General features: G+C 41.4%; 1 protein-coding gene and 19 non-coding genes across 22 annotated transcripts in view; all 20 read right to left on the reverse strand.

Moving 5' to 3' along the window:
* Positions 1-346: 346 nt before the first annotated feature.
* trnaa-agc (transfer RNA alanine (anticodon AGC)) lies at positions 347-418 on the reverse strand. Its single transcript has one exon. It is a non-coding gene; the product is annotated as a tRNA-Ala (tRNA).
* A 192-nt stretch (positions 419-610) lies between these two features.
* On the reverse strand, positions 611-682 carry trnaa-agc (transfer RNA alanine (anticodon AGC)). The gene has a single exon. It is a non-coding gene; the product is annotated as a tRNA-Ala (tRNA).
* A 196-nt stretch (positions 683-878) lies between these two features.
* On the reverse strand, positions 879-950 carry trnaa-agc (transfer RNA alanine (anticodon AGC)). The gene has a single exon. It is a non-coding gene; the product is annotated as a tRNA-Ala (tRNA).
* A 188-nt stretch (positions 951-1138) lies between these two features.
* On the reverse strand, positions 1139-1210 carry trnaa-agc (transfer RNA alanine (anticodon AGC)). Its single transcript has one exon. It is a non-coding gene; the product is annotated as a tRNA-Ala (tRNA).
* A 196-nt stretch (positions 1211-1406) lies between these two features.
* On the reverse strand, positions 1407-1478 carry trnaa-cgc (transfer RNA alanine (anticodon CGC)). Its single transcript has one exon. It is a non-coding gene; the product is annotated as a tRNA-Ala (tRNA).
* Positions 1479-1671: 193 nt separating this feature from the next.
* Positions 1672-1743, reverse strand: trnaa-agc (transfer RNA alanine (anticodon AGC)). Its single transcript has one exon. It is a non-coding gene; the product is annotated as a tRNA-Ala (tRNA).
* Positions 1744-1932: 189 nt separating this feature from the next.
* Positions 1933-2004, reverse strand: trnaa-agc (transfer RNA alanine (anticodon AGC)). Its single transcript has one exon. It is a non-coding gene; the product is annotated as a tRNA-Ala (tRNA).
* A 197-nt stretch (positions 2005-2201) lies between these two features.
* On the reverse strand, positions 2202-2273 carry trnaa-agc (transfer RNA alanine (anticodon AGC)). Its single transcript has one exon. It is a non-coding gene; the product is annotated as a tRNA-Ala (tRNA).
* Positions 2274-2460: 187 nt separating this feature from the next.
* On the reverse strand, positions 2461-2532 carry trnaa-agc (transfer RNA alanine (anticodon AGC)). Its single transcript has one exon. It is a non-coding gene; the product is annotated as a tRNA-Ala (tRNA).
* Positions 2533-2728: 196 nt separating this feature from the next.
* trnaa-cgc (transfer RNA alanine (anticodon CGC)) lies at positions 2729-2800 on the reverse strand. The gene has a single exon. It is a non-coding gene; the product is annotated as a tRNA-Ala (tRNA).
* Positions 2801-2989: 189 nt separating this feature from the next.
* On the reverse strand, positions 2990-3061 carry trnaa-agc (transfer RNA alanine (anticodon AGC)). The gene has a single exon. It is a non-coding gene; the product is annotated as a tRNA-Ala (tRNA).
* Positions 3062-3254: 193 nt separating this feature from the next.
* trnaa-agc (transfer RNA alanine (anticodon AGC)) lies at positions 3255-3326 on the reverse strand. The gene has a single exon. It is a non-coding gene; the product is annotated as a tRNA-Ala (tRNA).
* Positions 3327-3516: 190 nt separating this feature from the next.
* On the reverse strand, positions 3517-3588 carry trnaa-agc (transfer RNA alanine (anticodon AGC)). Its single transcript has one exon. It is a non-coding gene; the product is annotated as a tRNA-Ala (tRNA).
* Positions 3589-3780: 192 nt separating this feature from the next.
* On the reverse strand, positions 3781-3852 carry trnaa-agc (transfer RNA alanine (anticodon AGC)). Its single transcript has one exon. It is a non-coding gene; the product is annotated as a tRNA-Ala (tRNA).
* A 196-nt stretch (positions 3853-4048) lies between these two features.
* trnaa-agc (transfer RNA alanine (anticodon AGC)) lies at positions 4049-4120 on the reverse strand. Its single transcript has one exon. It is a non-coding gene; the product is annotated as a tRNA-Ala (tRNA).
* A 187-nt stretch (positions 4121-4307) lies between these two features.
* trnaa-agc (transfer RNA alanine (anticodon AGC)) lies at positions 4308-4379 on the reverse strand. Its single transcript has one exon. It is a non-coding gene; the product is annotated as a tRNA-Ala (tRNA).
* A 196-nt stretch (positions 4380-4575) lies between these two features.
* On the reverse strand, positions 4576-4647 carry trnaa-cgc (transfer RNA alanine (anticodon CGC)). Its single transcript has one exon. It is a non-coding gene; the product is annotated as a tRNA-Ala (tRNA).
* A 189-nt stretch (positions 4648-4836) lies between these two features.
* On the reverse strand, positions 4837-4908 carry trnaa-agc (transfer RNA alanine (anticodon AGC)). Its single transcript has one exon. It is a non-coding gene; the product is annotated as a tRNA-Ala (tRNA).
* A 413-nt stretch (positions 4909-5321) lies between these two features.
* On the reverse strand, positions 5322-5393 carry trnaa-agc (transfer RNA alanine (anticodon AGC)). Its single transcript has one exon. It is a non-coding gene; the product is annotated as a tRNA-Ala (tRNA).
* Positions 5394-12836: 7443 nt separating this feature from the next.
* LOC147062642 (rho GTPase-activating protein 6-like) overlaps positions 12837-25202 on the reverse strand; it is a 33927-nt gene continuing 21561 nt past the window's right edge. For 2 of the 3 annotated variants that reach the window (XM_085921919.1, XM_085921933.1), the window contains exons 2-14: positions 20980-21139; positions 19833-19904; positions 18350-18498; positions 18123-18251; positions 17863-18058; positions 17710-17765; positions 17428-17578; positions 17183-17331; positions 16786-16965; positions 16110-16201; positions 15808-16028; positions 15640-15723; positions 12837-15118 (exon numbers count right to left, since the gene is read on the reverse strand). In XM_085921919.1, coding sequence (XP_085778045.1) covers positions 14610-15118; positions 15640-15723; positions 15808-16028; positions 16110-16201; positions 16786-16965; positions 17183-17331; positions 17428-17578; positions 17710-17765; positions 17863-18058; positions 18123-18251; positions 18350-18498; positions 19833-19904; positions 20980-21139 — 2148 coding nt within the window. In that variant the 3' untranslated portion in view covers positions 12837-14609. The remainder of the gene's footprint in view (positions 15119-15639; positions 15724-15807; positions 16029-16109; positions 16202-16785; positions 16966-17182; positions 17332-17427; positions 17579-17709; positions 17766-17862; positions 18059-18122; positions 18252-18349; positions 18499-19832; positions 19905-20979; positions 21140-25202) is intronic. The other variant, XM_085921926.1, reaches the window with a different exon arrangement.

Consider the following 25202-nt stretch of genomic DNA (forward strand, 5'->3'; position numbering starts at 1 on the left):
TACTGTACATTCAGATTGAGCTACTAAAACATGGAGACTCTCAACCCAAACAGCTTACCCCAACTCATTGACTCAACTAAACATGGAGAGGATGGTGATCGATCCCAGGACCTCATGCATGCTAAGCATGCGCTCTACCACTGAGCTACATCCCCATCTACCATCTATCAAGTGGTTGTTCCTCAGCTGCCATGATTCTATGATTGCCAGCAGATTTATGTGAAAGTCGGTTGGTAACTCAACATCAGAAAGGTAATACTGTAAATTCAGATTGAGCTACTAAAACATGCAGTTTTCACCCGAAACAGCTTAAATCCTTACTCTAACACATTGAGCCAACTAAACATGGAGATGCTGGGGATCGATCCCAGGACCTCATGCATGCTAAGCATGCGCTCTACCACTGAGCTACATCCTCATCTAACATCTACCAAATGGTTGTTCCTCAGCTGCCATGATTCTATGATTGCCAGTTGCTTATATGATTTATGTGAAAGTCAGATTGGTAACTCAACATCAGAAAGGTAATACTGTAAATTCAGATTGAGCTACTAAAACATGGAGAGTCTCACCCAAACAGCTTACCCTAACTCATTGACTCAACTAAACATGGAGATGCTGGGGATCGATCCCAGGACCTCATGCATGCTAAGCATGCGCTCTACCACTGAGCTACATCCCCATCTACCATCTATCAAGTGGTTGTTCCTCAGCTGCCATGATTCTATGATTGCCAGCTGAGATGATTTATGTGAAAGTCGGTTGGTAACTCAACATCAGAAAGGTAATACTGTGAATTCAGATTGAGCTACTAAAACATGCAGTTTTCATCCCAAACAGCTTAAATCCTTACTCTAACACATTGAGCCAACTAAACATGGAGATGCTGGGGATCGATCCCAGGACCTCATGCATGCTAAGCATGCGCTCTACCACTGAGCTACATCCCCATCTAACATCTACCAAATGGTTGTTCCTCAGCTGCCATGATTCTATGATTGCCAGTTATATGATTTATGTGAAAGTCAGGTTGGTAACTCAACATCAGAAAGGTAATACTGTAAATTCAGATTGAGCTACTAAAACATGGAGAGTCTCACCCAAACAGCTTACCCTAACTCATTGACTCAACTAAACATGGAAATGCTGGGGATCGATCCCAGGACCTCATGCATGCTAAGCATGCGCTCTACCACTGAGCTACATCCCCATCTACCATCTAGAAAGTGGTTGTTCCTCAGCTGCCATGATTCTATGATTGCCAGCTGAGATGATTTTTGTGAAAGTCGGTTGGTAACTCAACATCAGAAAGGTAATACTGTGAATTCAGATTGAGCTACTAAAACATGCAGTTTTCATCCCAAACAGCTTAAATCCTTACTCTAACACATTGAGCCAACTAAACATGGAGATGCTGGGGATCGATCCCAGGACCTCATACATGCGAAGCATGCGCTCTACCACTGAGCTACATCCCCATCTAACATCTACCAATTGGTTGTTCCTCAGCTGCCATGATTCTATGATTGCCAGTTGCTTATATGATTTATGAGAAAGTCAGGTTGGTAACTCAACATCAGAAAGGTAATACTGTACATTCAGATTGAGCTACTAAAACATGGAGAGTCTCAACCCAAATAGCTTACCCTAACTCATTGAGTCAACTAAACATGGAGATGCTGGGGATCGATCCCAGGACCTCATGCATGCTAAGCATGCGCTCTACCACTGAGCTACATCCCCATCTACCATCTATCAAGTGGTTGTTCCTCAGCTGCCATGATTCTATGATTGCCAGCTGAGTGAATTTATGTGAAAGTCGGTTGGTAACTCAACATCAGAAAGGTAATACTGTAAATTCAGATTGAGCTACTAAAACCTGGAGAGTCTCAACCCAAACAGCTTACCCTAACTCATTGACTCAACTAAACATGGAGATGCTGGGGATCGATCCCAGGACCTCATGCATGCTAAGCATGCGCTCTACCACTGAGCTACATCCCCATCTACCATCTCTCAACTGGTTGTTCCTCAGCTGCCATGATTCTATGATTGCCAGCTGATATGATTTAAGTGAAAGTCAGGTTGGTGACTCAACATCAGAAAGGTGATACTGTGAATTCAGATTGAGCTACTAAAACATGCAGTTTTCACCCCAAACAGCTTGAATCCTTACTCTAACACATTGAGCCAACTAAACATGGAGATGCTAGGGATTGATCCCAGGACCTCATGCATGCTAAGCATGCGCTCTACCACTGAGCTACATCCCCATCTAACATCTACCAAATGGTTGTTCCTCAGCTGCCATGATTCTATGATTCCCAGTTGCTTATATGATTTATGTGAAAGTCAGGTTGGTAACTCAACATCAGAAAGGTAATACTGTAAATTCAGATTGAGCTACTAAAACATGGAGAGTCTCACCCAAACAGCTTACCCTAACTCATTGACTCAACATGGAGATGCTGGGGATCGATCCCAGGACCTCATGCATGCTAAGCATGCGCTCTACCACTGAGCTACATCCCCATCTACTATCTAGCAAGTAGTTGTTCTTCAGCTGCCATGATTCTATGATTGCCAGCTGAGATGATTTATGTGAAAGTCGGTTGGTAACTCAACATCAGAAAGGTAATACTGTGAATTCAGATTGAGCTACTAAAACATGCAGTTTTCACCCCAAACAGCTTAAATCCTTACTCTAACACATTGAGCCAACTAAACATGGAGATGCTGGGGATCGATCCCAGGACCTCATGCTTGCGAAGCATGCGCTCTACCACTGAGCTACATCCCCATCTAACATCTACCAAATGGTTGCTCCTCAGCTGCCATGATTCTATGATTGCCAGATATAGGATTCATGAGAAAGTCAGGTTGGTAACTCAACATCAGAAAGGTAATACTGTAAATTCAGATTGAGCTACTAAAACCTGGAGAGTCTCAACCCAAACAGCTTACTCTAACTCATTGAGTCAACTAAACATGGAGATGCTGGGGATCGATCCCAGGACCTCATGCATGCTAAGCATGCGCTCTACCACTGAGCTACATCCCCATCTACCATCTATCAAGTGGTTGTTCCTCAGCTGCCATGATTCTATGATTGCCAGGTGCTTATATGATTTATGAGAAAGTCAGGTTGGTAACTCAACATCAGAATGGTAATACTGTACATTCAGATTGAGCTACTAAAACATGGAGAGTCTCAACCCAAATAGCTTACCCTAACTCATTGAGTCAACTAAACATGGAGATGCTGGGGATCGATCCCAGGACCTCATGCATGCTAAGCATGCGCTCTACCACTGAGCTACATCCCCATCTACCATCTATCAAGTGGTTGTTCCTCAGCTGCCATGATTCAATGATTGCCAGCTGAGTATGTGAAAGTCGGTTGGTAACTCAACATCAGAAAGGTAATACTGTGAATTCAGATTGAGCTACTAAAACATGCAGTTTTCATCCCAAAAAGCTTAAATCCTTACTCTAACACATTGAGCCAACTAAACATGGAGATGCTGGGGATCGATCCCAGGACCTCATGCATGCTAAGCATGCGCTCTACCACTGAGCTACATCCCCATCTAACATCTACCAAATGGTTGTTCCTCAGCTGCCATGATTCTATGATTGCCAGTTGCTTATATGATTTATGTGAAAGTCAGGTTGGTAACTCAACATCAGAAAGGTAATACTGTAAATTCAGATTGAGCTACTAAAACATGGAGAGTCTCACCCAAACAGCTTACCCTAACTCATTGACTCAACTAAACATGGAGATGCTGGGGATCGATCCCAGGACCTCATGCATGCTAAGCATGCGCTCTACCACTGAGCTACATCCCCATCTACCATCTCTCAACTGGTTGTTCCTCAGCTGCCATGATTCTATGATTGCCAGCTGAGATGATTTATGTGAAAGTCGGTTGGTAACTCAACATCAGAAAGGTAATACTGTGAATTCAGATTGAGCTACTAAAACATGCAGTTTTCGCCCCAAACAGCTTAAATCCTTACTCTAACACATTGAGCCAACTAAACATGGAGATGCTGGGGATCGATCCCAGGACCTCATGCATGCTAAGCATGCGCTCTACCACTGAGCTACATCCTCATCTAACATCTACCAAATGGTTGTTCCTCAGCTGCCATGATTCTATGATTCCCAGTTGCTTATATGATTTATGTGAAAGTCAGGTTGGTAACTCAACATCAGAAAGGTAATACTGTAAATTCAGATTGAGCTACTAAAACATGGAGAGTCTCACCCAAACAGCTTACCCTAACTCATTGACTCAACATGGAGATGCTGGGGATCGATCCCAGGACCTCATGCATGCTAAGCATGCGCTCTACCACTGAGCTACATCCCCATCTACTATCTAGCAAGTAGTTGTTCTTCAGCTGCCATGATTCTATGATTGCCAGCTGAGATGATTTATGTGAAAGTCGGTTGGTAACTCAACATCAGAAAGGTAATACTGTGAATTCAGATTGAGCTATTAAAACATGCAGTTTTCACCCCAAACAGCTTAAATCCTTACTCTAACACATTGAGCCAACTAAACATGGAGATGCCGGGGATCGATCCCAGGACCTCATGCTTGCGAAGCATGCGCTCTACCACTGAGCTACATCCCCATCTAACATCTACCAAATGGTTGTTCCTCAGCTGCCATGATTCTATGATTGCCAGATATAGGATTCATGAGAAAGTCAGGTTGGTAACTCAACATCAGAAAGGTAATACTGTAAATTCAGATTGAGCTACTAAAACCTGGAGAGTCTCAACCCAAACAGCTTACCCTAACTCATTGAGTCAACTAAACATGGAGATGCTGGGGATCGATCCCAGGACCTCATGCATGCTAAGCATGCGCTCTACCACTGAGCTACATCCCCATCTACCATCTATCAAGTGGTTGTTCCTCAGCTGCCATGATTCTATGATTGCCAGGTGCTTAGATGATTTGTGTAAAAGTCAGGTTGGTAACTCAACATCAGAAAGGCAATACTGTACATTCAGATTGAGCTACTAAAACATGGAGACTCTCACCTCAAACAGTTTAAAGCCTTACCCTAACACATAAAGCCAACTGAACATGGATAACCTGGGGATCGTTCACAGGACCTCAGGGACATTAAGCAGACGCACTAGCACTGAGCTACATCCCCATCTACTGACACTCAAATGGTTGTTCCTCAGTTGCCATGAGATAGGTGGTTCTATAATGTAAAGAGTGAGCTACTAAAACATGCAGACTTTCACCCCAAACAGCTTAAATTATTACTCTAACACATTGAGCCAACAAATATGGAGATGCTGGGGATCGATCCCAGGACCTCATGCATGCTAAGCATGCGCTCTACCACTGAGCTACATCCCCATCTAACATCGCTTAAATGGTTGTTCCTCAGCTGCCATGATTCTATTTGCCAGTTGCTTACATGATTTATGTGAAAGTCAGGTTGGTAACTCAACATCAGAAAGGTAATACTGTACATTCAGATTGAGCTACTAAAACATGGAGACTCTCACCCCAAACAGCTTAAGCCCTTAGCCTAAAACATGGAGCTAACTGAACATGTAGATGCTGGGGATCGATTCCCACAACCTCATCCATGCCAAGCATGCGCTCTACCACTGCTTTATATCCCCATTTCAAAATGAGACCGGGTTACTTATTTTCACGGGTTGACTTATTATAATATGACCTAGAATCAGTGACCCCCCCACCTCGTCACTTTGCTTGGGGAGGGGGAAACCTGTTCAAATTTGCTAAACTTGGTGAACCCCCTTCCCCAGGAAGACATAAAAAGTCAGTTGATTGTTCACAGAATTAGCTGGGAAATAAATCAAGTCCCACCTGCAATATCTCCACGGGACACTAGAAGCCATGGAACACTGGTTGACAATCACTGATTTAGGGGATTAAGAATTAATGTAATTTCATAAAAGATACATAACCCAATAGAACACAGGTGTCAAACTCAAGGCCCGGAGGCCAGATATGGCCCGCCACATCATTTTATGTGGCCCACAAAGACAAATTGTGCATCAAATTCATGTTTCATTACGAAAATTGTAAATTGTCTTCACTTTTCAAAACATATATTTTTAAATATTTGACCAGTTATTACTAGTCTGATTTGAAAACAATTTACTTGTCAGTTTGTTTTGAAGTTTATACTGAAATGTTCATACATTTATTTGGGTTGACAGTCATAATGGCCCTCCGAAAGAAACTACGACGACAATGCGGCTCGCAAAAAAAATGAGTTTGACACAGCTGCAATAGAACATTCAAATCTAAAATTATATAGCTACTTTTGTTTCCACTACAGCATATCTGTAGGGTGTGAAGAGGTCTTGCTGACAAGTCCTAATGCCCCGAGGGATGAGCTTGTACATATCACAGCAGACGCTTTGCCAGATATTCAGGCGACTGCACCGCCTGTAGCCCACATAAGAGAAACACGCTTGACCTATTTTGCCCCTGTTAGTGCAACATTGTTCACGGCTTTCCAGTCTGTTGGCGAGCTTAATCTCGGTACACAATATTTGGCAATAGCGTCAGTGACAGTCCCATTGCTTCAGAACATGATGTTCAAATCCCCAGGTTATTTGTTTTCCCTCCTTCCATCCCCTGATTCTGGAATCCCATAAATGGAGTGAATTCTCGGTTTTACCCAGTGTGCATCTGCCACATTTGCAAGCCTTCATAACATCAGGCAATGCTTCTAGGCTTTGGCATTTGCATGGAGGGAAGGGCAGACATGTCATGGTGATGAACGTATATATAGTACATGTCAGCCTTTTCTGTCCAACTCGTTGTACTGTTGAAATGCATGAGATGATTAATGATATACATGCGATGAGCACACATCTGTGAGACGCAGTTGGAAAGCACAAGCGTGAGAGGTGACCTGGAATTGAATGCAATTACTGTGATGGACGGGCCCAGAGCCTTTTCAAGGGTGCTATAGGCCGTCTGTTGACTCACTCTCTCTCTCTCTCTCTCTCTCTCTCTCTCTAGCTCTCTACCTCCCTATTTCACTCCCTTTCTACCTACCTACCTACCTACCTACCTACCTACCTACCTACCTACCTACCTACCTACCTACCTACCTACCTATCTATCTATCTATCTATCTATCTATCTATCTATCTATCTATCTATCTATCTATCTATCTATCTATCTATCTATCTATCTATCTATCTATCTATCTATCTATCTGTCCGTCCGTCCGTCCGTCCGTCCGTCCGTCCGTCTATCTATCTATCTATCTATCTATCTATCTATCTATCTATCTATCTATCTATCTATCTATCTATCTATCTATCTATGTCATCTAAATTTATATGTTTTTGTGTGCAAAATGGTCCATATTGTTTCTCAATGGATAGAATAATCTGTCGTTACCCTTGTAAACATTTTAGACTGACAAACAGGACCAGCCTGAAATAATAATGGACTAATGATGAAGGACTCCTGGGTATGCCGCTGGTGAATGTTGGAAATTAAATGATATGTCCATCACTGTGGGTTACCCGGCAAAAGGTCATTTCAAAGGTCAATATTGATGAGTAAAAGGTTGGTGAGTCAAATGAGTGACACGCATGAGTTGCAGAGTGAAACATGCGTCCACAGTCACGATGAACATAACATTTCCGTACACACAGAATACACATGACGTGCAGAGCGAGCTCAAGGCTGTGGTGCAACCTTGCTACAGCTCTTTTTCCCAGTGCTGGATTTTTAAATTACACATCTGCCTGCCATCTTTGAGGGCTCTCAAACATGCATCACATTGTGTTTGTGCATAAAAGGTATTATTATAAAGTAAAACATATAATTTCTGTATTTGCTTTGTCATCCAGCTTCAGTTTCCAATTGAGATCATGTTGAGAGCTTTTACAAAAAAAAAATCCTCCACTCCCCCTCATGTTTTTTTTAATGCACTCCAATTGTAGTGCTGGATTTAAACATCTGTAGAAGTCTTTATTTTTACTTTTACCTCTGGACAATGCAGCCTCTTGGCCTTCAAGAAGCATTAAGATGAGGCAGTCAGATGAGTAGGGGAGATCTCAAGAGAAGAACTGAAGCTCTCAACGTATCCCATGAAATCTTAAACACTTTTGCCAACGCTTCTTATCTGGGCGGCAGCAGTGCCGCTAAACCAGCTCACAGCAGAACGCAATACTGTTGTTCCATTTGTAGCTTGTTCGAGGGGACACACTAAAAGTTAGAAAAGTATGTGTAAAATGTACTGCTAGGTTTTTCATGTGACGTGACTACACGGAAATTGTTCAGCTTTTTAGCCCCACGAGTGACACATTAGAAAATCCCCGTACTGTTTTGAGCTCAAGGTTGCCACAGTTTTACAAAATGGGTAAATCCAAGACAGAACCGCTCAAAGTGATTCTGGCAGGTCATGCAAAGGCCAAGTCAAACCTGTCCCCAAAAAGTATTGAGTTGCCAAACAAACTCTCACAAGTGAGTTGCTTTAATGAGCTTATGTTTGGAGCTTTGCGTCATACTATGTAGATGACTTTGGCAAATGAAACACACGCAGGTACGCGCACACACACACACACACACACACACACACACACACACACACACACACACACACATGCAGATACACACGCGCCCCTGCTAAACAGCATTCTGATTAATAATGCATTGTGCAATATGAGTTAAGCAGCAAAATTCACCCATTTTTATCCATCACTTGCAGAAAATGACATCACAGTGGCCTCTCTCTCGTTCTCTCTCTCTCGCTCTCTCTTTCTTTCTCTCTCTCACATGCAACACATTCTTCGTCACGTTTTCCACAGCATATTCCAGCCGCCTGTGGCCATTATCTGGCATCGTCTTGAGCTCCAATTTTCCAGTAAAAGTCTACCTCAAAGATGGCGTGAGCTGGATTCCCCCCTTAATGCCATTTTAGTCACTTGTTCTGTATCGAGAAAATGGAATGCTTTGCTTGGTCTTTTTTCTTGTTTGGTCATAAGTCTAAGGGTGCAAATGGGTGAACAACTGGGCAATTTCAAGTCAATTTTAATGCAAAGTTAATCCAGAATCATATTCGATCATATAATGCCTTAACTGTAAAAAAAAAGTGTCCCAGACATACATAAAATTAAATGCATACAAACTCCACACAGGAAGGCGGACGTGCTATCTGATGCACCACAGTGCCGCCCTTGCACTCTTGTTTTATATTTGTACGAAAAGTTCAAACTCATGCATAAGAACAGCTTGACTACTAATATGACCCCGGCTCCTTGGACCACAATAAAAAAAAAGGAAGCACACAAGTGAAGGAAAATACAAGCTAAATATAATATAGTAAAAATAAGGGCCCATGTTTATTTCTCAGTCATTGACTAATTCAACTGGTGAGAATAGAATTTCTGTGAAAAGTAACAAATCGGTTTCTCCATATCATTTTCTTCCTGCAACAAGACTGCTCGAAAACCAACGTGACTGGCGCCAATGTGGAGCTTGAAATGTTTGTCCATTTTTGGAGTGGCCAAGACTGGCGCAGCACACAATAAGGATTTAAAATGATTAAAGGCACTCAAGACCACTCAAAACGAACCTCCCGTTTTAGGAGATTGGTGAGGAGAACAGTTGTAAAGAAATTGGGACACATGCACACACTCCAAAATTAATGAGGATAAATGCTTTTTGTGCAAATGTTTAGTTTGCTCCTATGAATATATTGCACAGCTAACTCGTTGCAGTTACACAAATTAGCTTTTTCAGCATGAATTGCCGCTGCGAGTCTGCCAAACTAACGTAGCAACTGCAACCACTGCTGCTGCACCAGACTCATGAGAATGGCTGTATACCTAAGGGTGGGGCGGGGGATTTAAAAAACAAGTAGCCAAAAAGCTCTGCCATGGACTACATGTCTCTTTGGGTTCTTTCCCTTGCTGCTTAGTAATTCATGAGGCATTCTCTTCAAAATCAAATAGGGGAAAAAAAGAGGAAAAGTACAAAAGTGACCACTCGGGTGTCTGGACAATCAAACATTAATACGGCTGCTGTGTTTTTTATATACAACCATTCGATTGTCTGTGATTAATTTCCCCATTGTAAAACAGTTGTGTTTAAACTGCAGTCTATTATGAGACTCGTGTATTTTTTATACACAAATTGTTCATGGCTTTTACACAATTTCCCATGATTTTGTACAAGAAAGATGTTTTCTGCTTGCAGTTGCTTCTTTTTTGTTTTTTAAAGGGGACGTAAAGTGAAGAGAAAAACCAATAATTTACAATAATATGTCCAAATCACCACCAATAAAGCATTCTCGTTAATATTATGTATTTGGCGCATGAATTGAGCAGAAAAATTCACCCACATTTTCTTTCTTGCTGTCCATTGAAAATGGCATCACAGTGCTGTAGGACTCAGGTAATAATCAGGGCTCATCAGTTCTCTGGGTTTGGTCATGTGCCATTCACAAGCCTGCTATATGTTTTAGCTGATAACCAGGAACATTACAAGGCCACTGAGCCTGACGCTGTCTTTTATATTCCCATCACCAAAAGTCACATTCTGCAACCGTTTGCGACCTTGAAGGAACCCTGAGGAAAAATCATCATTCAGGCCATCCAAGCCCTTACTAACCGCCCTGCTCCCTGCTTTCACTGCACATCGCAATGTCATCTGCCATCCTGAAGGCCCATGAGGATTCCAGTCCAACATAATCTGTCAGTCTGTCCACCACTATTGTAAAGAGGAAGGGCCTTGGAGCTGATCCTTGAGGCACTCCAAGTCAAGTCAAGTCAAGTTTTTATATAGCCCTAAAAACTCCCATCTCCATTTAGAACTACAGAATTATAAGTTAGGGGTAACTTTGGGTTTTAGACTTACTAAAGGTATGTATGTCTCTATTGTGTCATGTAAACTCTTTAACTGCAACACAATACATCTTTTATACAGTGTAGAGGTGACGCAATAAATATCCGTTGACTTGAGAGTGAGACTCATCTGATTTTATGTCATTTCAAAGAGATGGTTTTATTTGTGAACCTCTCACCCTATCCTATACTACTGGTCCACAGGCAAGTGTGATGTACTTACCTACTATTTTTGGCTTTATTGTGATATTTTTTTTCATGTCAAATGGTTCTTTAAGCCTCAAACTTTGATTAGCCCAGCTGTCAAATCATTGGTAACAAAAATCAATGTTGGGGTGGTGGTAATGTTAACAGAGACAGCAAAAGTGAGGCAGAATGGCAGAACTGCTCGCTTAAAAGCACATTTTCAGAAATGAGCAGATAAATACAAGCAATAGATTTCCTCAGTTGTTTGATTTTCTACTCAATGGGTGGGCCAGCACTCCAGAGAGCTAACTCTTTGTATACTAGTTGTACTAAGTTCATTTTTTTTTCATTTGTCAATCACTTCACTGGTTCTTTAATCACAAACAAGATATTTTAGGTTGCATTACCTGGCGGAAGTAAAAGCCGAAACATGTCAGGTAATGCAACCTAAAATATCTTGTTTGTGATAAAAGAACTAGTGAAGTCTTTGTATACTAACATGAAAATCACTTTTGTATGATCTGTTCCCTTTAGCTATTGCAGTCAGGATCCAAGTTTGGCCGTGGAACCATTTGAGTTCTGTGGCTTCTCCTATCTGTGTCCCATCTGTGTCACTGGGGTCCCATCTGTGTCATGGGGGAAAGGGACCTGTGTTGCATTCCCCAACAGTTCAAGGCATTTTTGTGAGCCTTTGTGAAAGAACAGCAGAGACTCAAACGGCTAATGAACTCCTTGTGGGAGTACATTCCTTCCATGATGAGTGCAACCACGTGTTTCTGTGTGCAATCCAAATGTGCATGCTCACGCATAGGACTTTTGTTGATGCAATGACATTATTTTTTATTTTTATTATTTTTGACTCATTCTTTTATTTGCTGATATGGATTAGCACCTAAGTTCATCCAGGTGTGCGAGTGAAATATTTCCATTTGTTTAATTTCAACCAAAGGTTTCTGTAATGGCGGTACCGTGGGGAAAGGGGCTGTCAAATGGATAAAATTTCAGTGTTAACACTGCAAAATTTGTCTCCTTCCACAGACATGACAAAAAATGTGACAAAAGAGTACTGAAGCGGGACAGTGGCCAAAGCTTCAAGCATCACCATTAATTAGGGGCCCTCAAGCTAAACAAAGTCATGCAGACAATGGCAGAAAGGTTACTTTTGTAACAAACAATGTGAGCTAAAAATGGGCTTGTGAGGGAAAGGCATGGAGAGAATACTGACTGATAAAGACACAGTTTACATTTTCACCTACTTTGTATTTTAATGGGGATTCCAAATACCACTTTGCTTAAATTCTTGCATTAATCACATCAACCACTAAATGAAATTGTATTCATGTTTTCAGCTTGGGACCTGTGGCTAGAAAAAAGATAGTTTAGTGACCTCTTGTGGGAGAAATGGGGATTGCTGTTTATAGGTATAATTTTCAAACATGAATTAAGGGCCACTCCTCATGTAGGCACAGGTCACCTACAGCCCGAGGGCGTCAATTGCCCATACCTGATTTAGACAACCTCTAAATTTGATAAGCCAAAGTGAGGTAATGAGGTGCGATAAAGGTGTTGTATTAAAAAAAAAAAAAAGTCTGCCTTAGTGATTATGATTCTCAGTTTTGACAGATAAATATTTCATTTGACAATATAAACTATTGTAGTTGCACTTTGTCATGTAGATAGTTGGTGATCCAAATATTATAAGTGAGGAACTGTTCTTACTCATTTTCTCTGTTGGTTCCAAGGAATTCACTCCACCAGCAGATGTGAATTTAAGCAAACGAATTTTATTCCACTGTAACATACATAGTACAAAATAAGTAAATATGGCAATACAAATTGGACCAGTAAACCCCATTGATGAAAATAAATCCATCATGGCACAGACTGTGAAAACAACACTAAGATGATTGGTACCTTTCTTAAAAGTTTATTTTTTTGGAATAGAAACATATACTGCATATTACATCATACACTATGGACAGCAAAGCATGTTTGCTGTTTTTTTTTCACAAAACATGACATCCAGCCATGAGCTATGCTATAGCTATAGAGCTATGGCACATTTATTCCCTCCCTTTAATGTCCCTTCACTTTCCAGATGGAAACAATACAATTGCCTGACGATAGGTGATGCCAGATTTTCATCATCATGCAGCCAATTGTTGGATTCTTGCTTTGAGCCCATTTAAAAAAAAAAAAAAAAAAAAAACACAAATTGGAAAATATTTGCCAGCAAATACCCACATGATTGAGTCATTAGGAGGAGTTAGCCAGCTTGGTTTGAAGTTTCATTCAGAAGTGGTGTTTTCTTATTGATATAAATTTAAGATGCCCTTTAGGATGAAACATTTTGTTCTACATTTTGTCCAGACTTGTAGGTACTGGTCAGTCAACTGTGGTAATCAAGGTTATTTCTCCACAAGTCATTAGTCACTATGCAATCAATCAGGCGGCACACTGGTTTTGATGGAACTGGAATGTTAAACTGATTGACCATTGGAAATATAGACTATAGTATTTTAACATATTTTAAGACTGCTTAGTTATATAATAATTAAAAATTCATCATTAGAATGACAATTTAATTCAATTTAAGGGATTATCTGTTAAAACGCTTAATTAAGCTATGTGATTGACCAGTTTCAAGAAATACTTCACATTTAGCCTTTCAAAATGATAAACTTACAAAAAACATTTTTTTTTTTTTTTTTTTTTTGGTCACAGGCTCACAACATCGCTTTGCTGTATTTTACTCACATAAGCCAAAAACTAACATTGATATTTCCTGAAATGTGATGCAAACATTCTTGGTCTGCCTATAAGCCATTCTTGTCAACAAGTATATGAACAGAAATCCTGAAATGAAACGGGAAACAAAGAAATCACGGGAAACAAAGAAATCACGGGAAACAAAAACGAACAAACAAAATCAATACAGCTTTGGCACATCTCAGTGCAGCGAGTAGCAAACTTAAAGCTGAGGGCTTTCATACTACAATTACATTCAACACTGAGGACAAAAGAACAGTCTTACCAAGACTAACAATTATGTCAAAGACTTGAAGGACAGACACACTTTGATCAAATGTTTGATGAACTCCTTTAGGAGGTGTGTATAAGAATTTTGTATTTAAACACCAAAGATTACGACATTCATATTGTGTTTCTTTTTTTAATCAATTAAACTATCACATTACCTATTGTTTGCCACTAAATTAAAAAACAAACAAACCTGATTGCATTTATGGCAACTTTTCGAAGTGCTGTGATAACTTTTGAGGTATTTATGGCGGGATGTTTTTAAATGCTTTGCAATGAAATGTGGGGCAGCAACAATCTCCAAACAGAGAATAATGAATGGTGGCTCATTCACGTTTTAAAGTCTGTAGAAGGTAGCAGCTGGACATGTAAACAACAAGAATGCCACGACGTGAACATGCTGGCAGATCCAGGGATGCACAGGGAGGAAAGATGAGGATGTGTGATTATCATAGGCAAGCAGTCATCAAATCTGACAGAAAGCTGGACTTGACGATCTCACACAAGTGTCTCTGGCAGTGCATCTGGACTGTCTGAAGATAGCAGCTGCCATATTTGCCAGCGGTCCCTCTGCCAGTCCTGCCATTCGGGGCTGTGCGGCATCAGGGGCCCATCCGAGTTCTTCTGCTCTGCATTTGGGTTTTTGCACTGCAGGGGATGCTGCTGCGCTGCTGCAAGCTGAGGTGAACTTTGACAAGCAGCCAGGCGGTGATGAGCGTTATAAGGGGGAGGGAACCGGCCACTCTCGTTCGGGTTTACCCATCCTTTCAATCCCGATGTCGTGCAGGCTCCATGAGCAGGTTCGAGAGCAGAACGATTGATGGCAGGTTGAGGGTGAGGGCTAGTGCAAACACGGGTCAGCGGCAGGTGAGGTCTGCACTCAGCGATGCCTGGTGCTGTTCTAGTTGGCGGTGCCATCAGCTGCTGTCTGCTATCACCATGGAGTCCATCAAGTCCTTCCTGTGAGCTGCGGGAGCTTCTCTCAGACACGTTGCCGTGGGAACCTTCTGAGAAAGAAGCCATGATATCAATGGAATTATTTACTGTTTACTGTGTTTGTCATATATGTGCAGCAAGTCCACCTAACATGAAGATTTCATATCGACTGCGTACTTCACAGTGTTTTAGACCCCTTTTCTTCTGGAAACAGAATTTAGTAATCGTAAAAAATTGTAATTTCCTTTCTTTCTGCATCAATATGTCGCCATATGTGCACTGATTTTAGTTGATTTATGAACCAGTTGGATTTTTTTACTACGCGAGATGGCATTGTTTGTTTAAATAAAGGGGTATTAGCAATGGGAGGTCAGTGTGCTTCAGCCCAATTTTGAACAAACAAATAATAACTGGTTCATGAAGCTAATTTGAAGCTTCATATTCCCACCACTAATGTAGGCTACCCAAGATGCTAAAAAGTAATAAATCAAACTATAATGTTAATATTTAGCTAAGGTGAACACTCCCCTTTTTATGCTAGAGTAGAGTTTGACTTTCAGACAGAGCCCGAGTTGTCAGGCAGGCAGCTCACCTCCATAAGTTTGGTCTTTAAGCGCTGGTTTCAAAGTCGTGTGCCACGTACCCCAAATGTTAGCATGCTCCTCCGATATACAGTCTAAAGTAAGCAAGGTCAAATTATTGCATGCGGAACCCGTCGTGTAAAAGAAGAACAGAGATTGGTCTGAGATTTACAGCTCACCTGGTCCCACCCTGCTGTCAGCTCCAGACTCCCCTGCCCAGCCCACTGCCTGTCCCATCAGCGTACTACCTGGCTTCCCTGCCTCGCTTCTGCGTTCGCTTAGAACGGGGGAGTTGTTGTCATATGGGGACACCTCCCCGCTGGACGGCTTGTTGGAGTCGCTGGAGGAGTGGCGTTCGCTCATGGTGAAGGGCTCCTCAGACTGGAGTAGATCGGTACTCCTTCAGGAAAAAGCAAATTAGGCTGAAAGACGGGATGCAACAGGAGGACAAAATAATCTTTGTATTGGACGCAGAACTCACTGTGACGCTTTTCGTCTCAGAAGGTAGTCCACCACATCGGGGTCTGTCTCCTGTAGACTCATTAGAACTTCATTTTGAAGGTCAGGTGGGACCTAAACAAAAGGTAATTTGGATTAATTAAATCAAGGATTAGAATCTCCCTGCTCAAGGCAACAATTGAAGAATGTCTGTATTTTTACGGAATCTTTAATAAAATCTGACTCAACCTGATTTACAAAAGAACTGTCATATCCGCACCCCCGTCTCAAAAACTTTTGCTCTTACCAGACACCAAGAGGTCTGATGTGATTAATTGGCTTACTGTAGGAATGTAAGCCTCAGGGGAGTGGCAGTGGCAGATTACGAAACATTACAGTTTAAAGTTTCAGACCTAAAATGACCTGAGCTGCCAGTCTGCATTGTTGGAGAATCCCGAGAAGAGACATGAACAAAGCCAGCAAAGAATAAGATAATCCGTGTAAAATTGTGACCTTTCCTGACTCCACATAAGAGATTTCATGCATGAGTGGTCATTTTTGTTTTGGAAAGAAGGCGTTCAAATGTCTGGGTGAAATATTTTGTGATGCTTTGGTCAGAAAGCTGGCAGAATGTACTTACTGACAAGAAAAGTCATTTTCTGTCGACACAAAAATGTGAAAGTGCATCAGCTGGAGGAAGTGAGGATGAGCCAACTGACCATAAAGAGGCTTTGGTAGCTGGCGATCATTCTCTGTAACGTGGCGATGACGGCTGTGCTCTCTTCGGCCCGGGCTGAGCTCTGGACGCTGAACTCCTTGTCTGAAGATTTGAGTTTATGGAGCAGGTTGGGGCCGAAGATGGTGGCAAGGTTTAAGGAAGTCATCTTGTTCCCCGTGATCTGAAATGGAAAAAGTCAATCTTAATATAACACGCACTCAAAATGGGTTGGGCTCGCATTTAGCAAATACAGTCCTGGATCCACCCTTGTCAGCTTTCACATATGTGGGCCGGAGCAATCAAGTCTGCCCCCGTTTTTGGCTGTGGAAACTCTTAGTAAATCTGACTTAACAGTTGCAGCCATGCAGTTCATTTTTGTCTGTGAGGAATGACTTTACCTCCTGTTTGTCTTTGTCTTGCCTGTCATGAGCATGGTCAGCTACAGTGGACAGGAACTCCAGGAGGCGATGAAGTGTGTCACTGTTGGATGCTGGGAGCAGGTACACCAGTAGCTGCATCACACTTTGCTGCTCATCTGGATCCAACACTTCAACAGGGACAGGTCAAAGAGCATTAGCAGACAAGCTAAGGTGTCCTTGGGTAAGAAGAATGATTTTGTCTGCTGGGCAGGAAGCGAGCATACATGTAGTGTTTATGAAGGCAGTGTAGAGTTCCTTGGTGAGAAGTGGGTCAGGCATGTCCCTAAGGAACTCCTTCAACAAAGCTGCAACATCATGAACGCTGTGGTCTTCATCTAAATGGACATCAACGCCACGGTCAAACTCCTCTCGTAACTAAAGCAGGGAGAACATTTTGGGTCAAATTTACTGAATACTGAATTTAATATAATGCTTCATTTTGGAGGAAAATGGCTTGTCCCCCAAAACCACAGAGCTGTTTATGTAGAATTAAACCAAGCACCAACCTGTCGAACTCTTTTCTTTGAACTTCCCACCCTAAAAATCCCCACTGTCTGCAAACCTGAGTGTAGAAATGATTAAAAAAAACTTTAACTGGAATATTCCTGACAATTTAAACCCTTAACCATAACACAAGCATGAGGGTACAATATACATACCGTATTTCTCAATGTGTTGACAACAGCTGTCAACTACACGGGGCACCTGGCGATATATAGGGTTGAGACTTAGACGTTTGTCTCTGTGCTTCTCCTTCTTACTTGGCGTCTCGGCAGGCAGAGAGAGCTGCAGTGCCTCCAGCAGGCGGGACTGGTTGTCGTCCAGATCCGTGATCGAATCCACCGACATGCCACCCTGCAGCCGAAACATGAATTTTCATTTGTCCAAACAGCAAACAACTTCCGACCGACCAACTCACCCGTCTGCGCACACGTGGTGCCGCCTCAGGCGTGTTGGGCGATGTTGATTCATTAGCTGTCTCTGACGTAGAGCTCAATGAGGAGTTGCTGCTTGAGAGCTCCTTATTGGACGATCGCTTTGTCGCAAACTGTAGATGATGCAAGAATTTTACTTTTGCTTTGAATGTGTAAAAAATTCTCATTGTTTTTGGATTTCATGACTGGGCGTGCATGCATGCATAATGACCTGGAGAATGGAAGAGACAAGGTCAGACGAGTCCTTATGCTCCTCCCGTTGTGGCGGATCCTGACGATAGCCGTCCTGGCGTTGTCTATGTGTCCTGTCGTTTGCTATGACCTGGGAGAGAGGTATACTGAAGGCCTGAGGAAGACCCTCTGAGAGACAAAAAACACATGAGACAAAAAGATGGATAACAATCTGGATTACGCAGCAAAAATAACAAAGTACTAATACTAATAAATACGAGCATGAAAGAAAAATGAAAAACATTAATGGTTCTCTTGGCGGTTATTTGTGACACTTGCGTCACATCGTAACATTTTACAATCGTACTACCACAAGTCTGTAAATCATAAAAAGTAGTAAATTATTTTTTTTATTACAAAGTACAAACTGCTAATTCCTGCACCTTGAATAAACAACACTTTAACAGCCCTTGCCCACATCAATGTCACGTTCTGCGTGCCTCTTTTTTTACATTTGCATAATGCGAATGAAGGAGGGAAAACAGAAGAGACTAACTGCATCCAGTAACCACAACTGAAGGGTTTGTGGCTCAATGTGACCACAGACATGGCAGAACAACAGAATTCCTTTTGCACAAACTCAAAGCATCTGCTAAGCACAAGATACATGCAGGGCAGCACGTATGCACCAAATCACCATCTGTCCAGCACGATGAACATGATACATCAATGTCAAGACCAAATTGATCAAGCCAGTGCATCCTCATGTACAACATGCATGTGTGCGTGTGAATAACGTCTTTTAGGTCAGGCATCCCCAATCATCGCAGCACATTGTGTACTGGGATGCACAGATAGACTGAAAACATTTTCTCAATGCAGAATATAAGCCAGCACCGGATACCCCGACTTGGCAATTACTCGTATCCAATCAGGAATACAAAACAGCTACGCCTTCACCAATTCATTCTGCTGTAACTAAAACACAAAACCTGAAAACACCAAGATTTAAAAACCTGTCTTAAAGGAAACATTTTTAAAATCACACTGGTATGTACAAAAGCCTGAGACAAAAATTACTAGACTGTTGTCATGTAAAATACATTAATGTTGGTGCTTTTCAGTATTGAAAGTTCACTAACCTACGGAATTTGACAAATTCTGAGATGAGTTAAACCTGAGCTGAGTGCATATTTGCATGTATTTTTTAGTTTCAATAAGAGCGTGTTTACTGAAAGAGCCCAGACTCACCAGTAAAAACCTGTTTTACATTACTTGCATCTCCAACCACCACCTGGCCTGCTTTAAGACCTACATGTTCTGCAGCCAAATATGCTGTGCTTAGCATGCAGTCCCTCCACTTAATTTAAATACAAACTGTAAACAGATACTTTATTTTTTATAGCCTCTGTTCACTTGACAAAGACCGTCTCGCCAGAGGAAGATGGGAGGGGCAAAGTTTTGACAACAATGAGACAGAAGAGTCTGTGACAAGCCGCTAAATATTAAAAAACATGACATACCTTTGTCTTTGCTCTTCTCTTTGGATAAAGAATCCAGCTTCCTCCGCAGTGACTTTTTCCTCTTCTGTCCATCTGTACAGGGACAAAAGTGATTTACCTGAATGCATCTGGTCAAGATGTCATTATCTGCTGTACTTTATTCCGATCTTGATAAGTTTATGAACCAAGCAAGGGATACTCGAGTAAGTTTTACAAACTAGAGAATGGCTCAACATTTGTAAGTGAAGTTTTTAATCACCACCAGTGATTAAAATGTTGCCATTTTTAAGGAAACAAGGGAAATGCTGTTGTTGAACCTTGATAGCTTAGTTTGAGCATCTTTTAGTTTTATAGCTTGTCGTTGGGTGTGCTTGTTGGGTTAAGCTCAACTTTATTTTGTAAAGTTCACTGTTTTAAAGGTTAATGTGTTCGTTCAGATTTGAACGTTGTCTTATATCTTTAGATAGAAGGCAAAAAATTTTTTGAAAACATTGCTGCTGTAAACATGATACATGACTCCGGAACTATCTGATTCAATGATCGGGAAACTCTGAAAGTTGTGGCACACTTGTTTAAAATCCCTGGAATTCTTACGTAAGCACTTGGTGCTATTGCTGGGTCCCTTGTGCTGCTCCTCATACTGATTTAGTAACCTCAGTTTGAACCCCAGATGTTCTCCTGTATCACAAGTCACTCTGGGAAATGTAACCACGTCCCACTAAACACTGCACCGTAGCATTAGCTGCTTACGTCATCGAACAGTTTCAGTTTCCCTGAGCGTCCGAGCACCACTGATGAATCTCCAAATCTTCAACCGTGCCACTGTTTTGATTTTCACCATGTTTCTTATGACACTAGAGAAAGTTGAGCATCCTGTTTCATAAACAAGTTGGAAGTGAAGGAAGAGCTGAGGAAATGGCGTGTGAAAGAAGAGAAAGCAGATGAAATAGACAGCACAGGGGTGGGGGTCAAAGGGGAGTTGGGAAATGGTTTGAATTTTGGGGGATTTTTGACAGATGGCTCAGAAAGCTCAACGGAAATCTGATGAACTTTGGATTTGACAATGTCTGGTAAACCTTAGTTGTGAGTGTCCCCAGTGAGTGTTTCAGCAGTGCAACCAGTTATGCAACAATGCATTAAAGAGGAGGAGAAACACATAGAATCCTACCTTTTGGCACAGTAATCTGGCATCCAACATCATAGTCTTGGTGTAAGCGGGCATAGGCCACTTCCTGGAGCCGAGCCCTCTCCAGTTCAGACAGGCTCTGTATGGCAACTGGAGTCAGATGAACACTCTGGCCAGACAGGCTGTTCCAGGTAAAATCACCCTGTAGAGAAGTAAAGCATTAGTAGTACATCAAATAGGTTCCGACCTGAACCTGTAGGTACATATCATATAATCTAGGAATGCATAGAAAATTCGGGCACTGAAAATCTTTAGCCCAGAAGTGGATTTTCAGTTTCGGACCAAAAGACAATCACAAGCAAAAATCTACTCCGAAGGCCACAGAGATGTCATGTGTTTCAGCTGTTAGCTGGGAAATTTGCAACTTAGTATGTACTACATAGATGCAGTTGACACAACATTTGGACTCTACCAAACAATTGTCAAAACTGTTTAAGTCATCATCACATCCTCCCCCATGTACAAAAACAAGTTTTGCAACAGCCTCACGTTAACCCTTAACTGTAGCACGCCATGGATGGGTGAGAATAAGAGCCCTTTAAAAATGGCAGCTTTAACAATCTCGAAATTGCATTGTCTGAGATTGCGATTTTGGTCCCAAAATTTCTGTTCATCTCTAGTACAAAGACACAATTGGTTGTCACTCCCCCAGCCCATTGTCTGTATAGGATTACAGTCAGTAGGGCTTCTATTCAAACTCATCACCCTTTCTCTCATAGACATAAAGGAATGCATGACCAGTGTGTCGGATGAGTCATCGAAACCAGCTGGGCCACAAAGCTTCCCAAAATACACACAATTCAATGAAATTTGGCCGACAGATGAAGCTGTAACCCTGTTGTGCTGAGCAGAGGAAAATGTGTGTGATGAATCAAGACCTTGGAAACCTCATGCCCCCTTTTTTAAATGCAGAGTACATCTTGTCTTTTTACAGGTGTGTTAGGGAGAGCAGCCTTTTCTGATTGTCACGTGACATGATTTTGTGAAACTGTTGATTTTAGAATGCTGCTATTCATATAGAGTACATAGAATGCTTTTCAATGCAGGATGCTTTGGCACTCCGTTTTCTTTTTGTGATGACAAGACTAAAACAATCCTCCTCACCTATCCCCTCCCCAACCCTCTTTGGTATGTCTTCAGACCTCAGCTCTCAGAGGTTGACAGTACTGAACTTAACCAACCCAAAATCCATCCATCCCCATCAAGGTTCCTGCTGGGCAGAACCAGCTCGACCGGCAAGAGGCTTCTTATTTACCTTTTCCAACTGTTAAGTCTTTCAAATTGTGTGTGCGTGTGTGCATGCATGTGTGTGAAAGGCAACTTTGTTTTTAGCAGCACTTGTGAGAGTACTTGTGACCTCAATGCGCATTAAGTGGGGCCCACAAGCAAAAGAGCTGGCATTGCACTGAAAGCCTCGGGGGTATGCCTAATAATTTGCAACCCTCGCATCCCAAAAAATTATTTGGCAAAAAAAATGTGCAATTGTTTAATCAGTGGTCCCCGAGCTGCTTCTTGGTTATAATGGTGGTACCTTGGACAAAACCAGTTGAAAGCCCCTGCTTTAGCTGACCAATGCTGCTTGCACATACAGAGAGCTGCAGCAAGTAATTTGTTATTTTGGACAAAGGGATAAAAGAATATGTTGGTTTCCGTGGCAATACACAGACAGTCTAAGGGCCAGGGAGTGAGAGAAATATTGCTATGGCAACACAGGCAGTGGGCACTTGTTGTCATGATGCTCTGCATAAATTATTCCCAAATAGAGAGTCTTTCAATGTGAGCAAGGTGAATATCGCTCCTAAAATAGATCCCCATCGACCCAAACTTATTGGCAGCCCCACACCATATGCAGCTAGTCATAAACGTCACACACACCTTTTTGTTCCACTGTAAAAGACATTAATGTCATCTGTGCCGAAAGCGGTACGTGTTGACTGCAATGCATGCATGGTGTGTGTGTGTGTGTGTGTGTGTGTTTGTGTGTGCACGTGCTTGTGTGGTAGTTAGTTTGCATCTGTATGGTGATCAGTGTTTCATAGTATTCAGGTATTTTTCCATGTGGTTTAGCTTTGTCAATTTGATTGTGGCCATTCAATTTAACAAAGCTATTGTAAAGCTGTCCAAGATGCAAGGTTGTTCTGAGAAGCACACAACTTTGAGATGGTTAACATTGTGCTATTAATAATGACTTATTTGATCACAATGAGACTTTCGGGTACTCGGGTCAAATTCAGGATAAACACAGATGCACATCTGGTAAAGTCCAACTAATCGTCATTCTGGGCAGCCGTACACTCAATTACGCACAACATGTGCTGCAATATTCCAGGCAGGTACTAGGGGCCCAGAAGAGGAGCTGTTATTGTGGAAACAGATACCAAAGGAACATTTGAGGAATTTGTTCTCTTTACACTTTTGATCAGCTTTCTTTTTGTTTCCACTGCCTTGAAATGACCCCTGAGCAGAGTTCATGTCCAGCAACAATATAAAGGAAAAATCTGTCTTTTAAATCTGTTTATGTTCATGTGTCTCTGTATGTCTTTTGCAGGTTATGCACGTCATGGATTGCTTTAACTGACATTGTTCCTCCCCTTGACAAACCTTCTCAAGGTTTACATCTGTTTGCAGTTACTGACCACCTAAACTCATCAGCCAGCACTCTTCTTATATTGTGCATAGGCCTATGTTCATGCGCTTAATGCATGCTTGTACATGTACCTGTCCAATTCAGAAGATTAATAGGTTTTTCCATCTTTTTAAACTCGTCCTCAATTTGGCTTGAGGGAAACCCAAGTGATGAGTGTTACATCACCAAACATTAACATTAGTTCATGAATCTGACTACTCTTAATGAGTTCCAAAAGCAGACCTGTAGTAACAATCCAGTTTTTAACAACTACTTTGACAGTGTTTTGTTTTTTTATTGTAGCTGTGCTAGTAAAGCACAATACAGAAAGGTGTTATGAATAGTTTGTTGACTTTCTTTAGCTTTATTTACCTTTTCTTTATTTGGGAAACTTGTCTTTTAGCATACAAGTAGTATTGTTTGTCCCTTGTGAGTGAGACTGATTGATTGTTGATGGAGCTGGCGCCATGCATGCCTGTGTATGCCTCAGTATGCTTTTAAAGCCTCAATTTTGTGTTATGTGTGAATGACACTAAAAGAAAGGTCAGCACCGGTCAAACAAGACTCAGCAGACGACACTTGTCGGTGAGTGGTTTAAAATTCCTAGACGGAATTATCCACAAAAAGTTGTCCCTACGTCATGTCTTGTATAATTTTGAAAGTGTTTTTGTTTACATTTTGGTATATTTTGTTGTTCATATTTTATTCTTCTGTACAGTGTAATTGAGCAGTCAGGGATGATTACAAGTAGTATGCTCATTATCTGTTAACTTAAAAGAAAAACATTATCTTATTCAGTATACAAATGATACTGTTATTTATTTTCTGTGAAATACAGTTTCTGCTGAAAAACATACAATTCAAGAGAATAAAGTGAACCGAGGATCTACTCATATGCAGCTGTATTTATTTTCTATTGCATGCTTTGACAGCTAAATTATGAGTAAAAATCAAGTTGCTATTTTATATTCAAATCACACTCGCTTCTTTACTCAACTTTCTTTCCTTGGGGCCTGGCAAAGATTGTTAAACATTGGCAAAAATACTTGAGAAAATAAATCTGTTGATACTCAGAAGTAAACAGTATCCAAGCTTATTTAAAATGTCACAACCTGCCAAGTTGCAACAGATGAAAATTAGCCATGGGCTATAATTTGGCATATTTACATGTAAATGTTTATTAATATGCACTCCCCTTTTGTAAATGAAATTAAAATTAAAAAAATAAAATATTTTAAAAGACATTTTGCTCCATCTTGTGGTCTGATCAGTAATTGGGTTAATGCAATACAGTATGCCGGAATGCCTATCGAGACCTGTCATGGTCAGCCAAAATCACAAACACACTAAACTGGACTTGCCCTGCCACAAGAATTAAGAAGCTCCCTTTTTTATGCAGAGCGCAGTTCTTACGCCCGTCGAGGAAGCGGCATCTGCCGGAATGCGGGCTCCCAAAATCCCAAACGGTAAACTAGACTTGACATGAAAATCAATTTGTCCCCGTTTTTGCGCCTGACTACCAAAATATGCGCATTATGTTGTTGTTGTTTTTTTCCCTCATTCGTGATCGGCCCCCCAA

Source organism: Syngnathus leptorhynchus, chromosome 1 (assembly GCF_054491065.1).
Source record: "Syngnathus leptorhynchus isolate UIUO chromosome 1, UIUO_Slep, whole genome shotgun sequence".
Lineage (NCBI taxonomy): Eukaryota > Metazoa > Chordata > Actinopteri > Syngnathiformes > Syngnathidae > Syngnathus > Syngnathus leptorhynchus.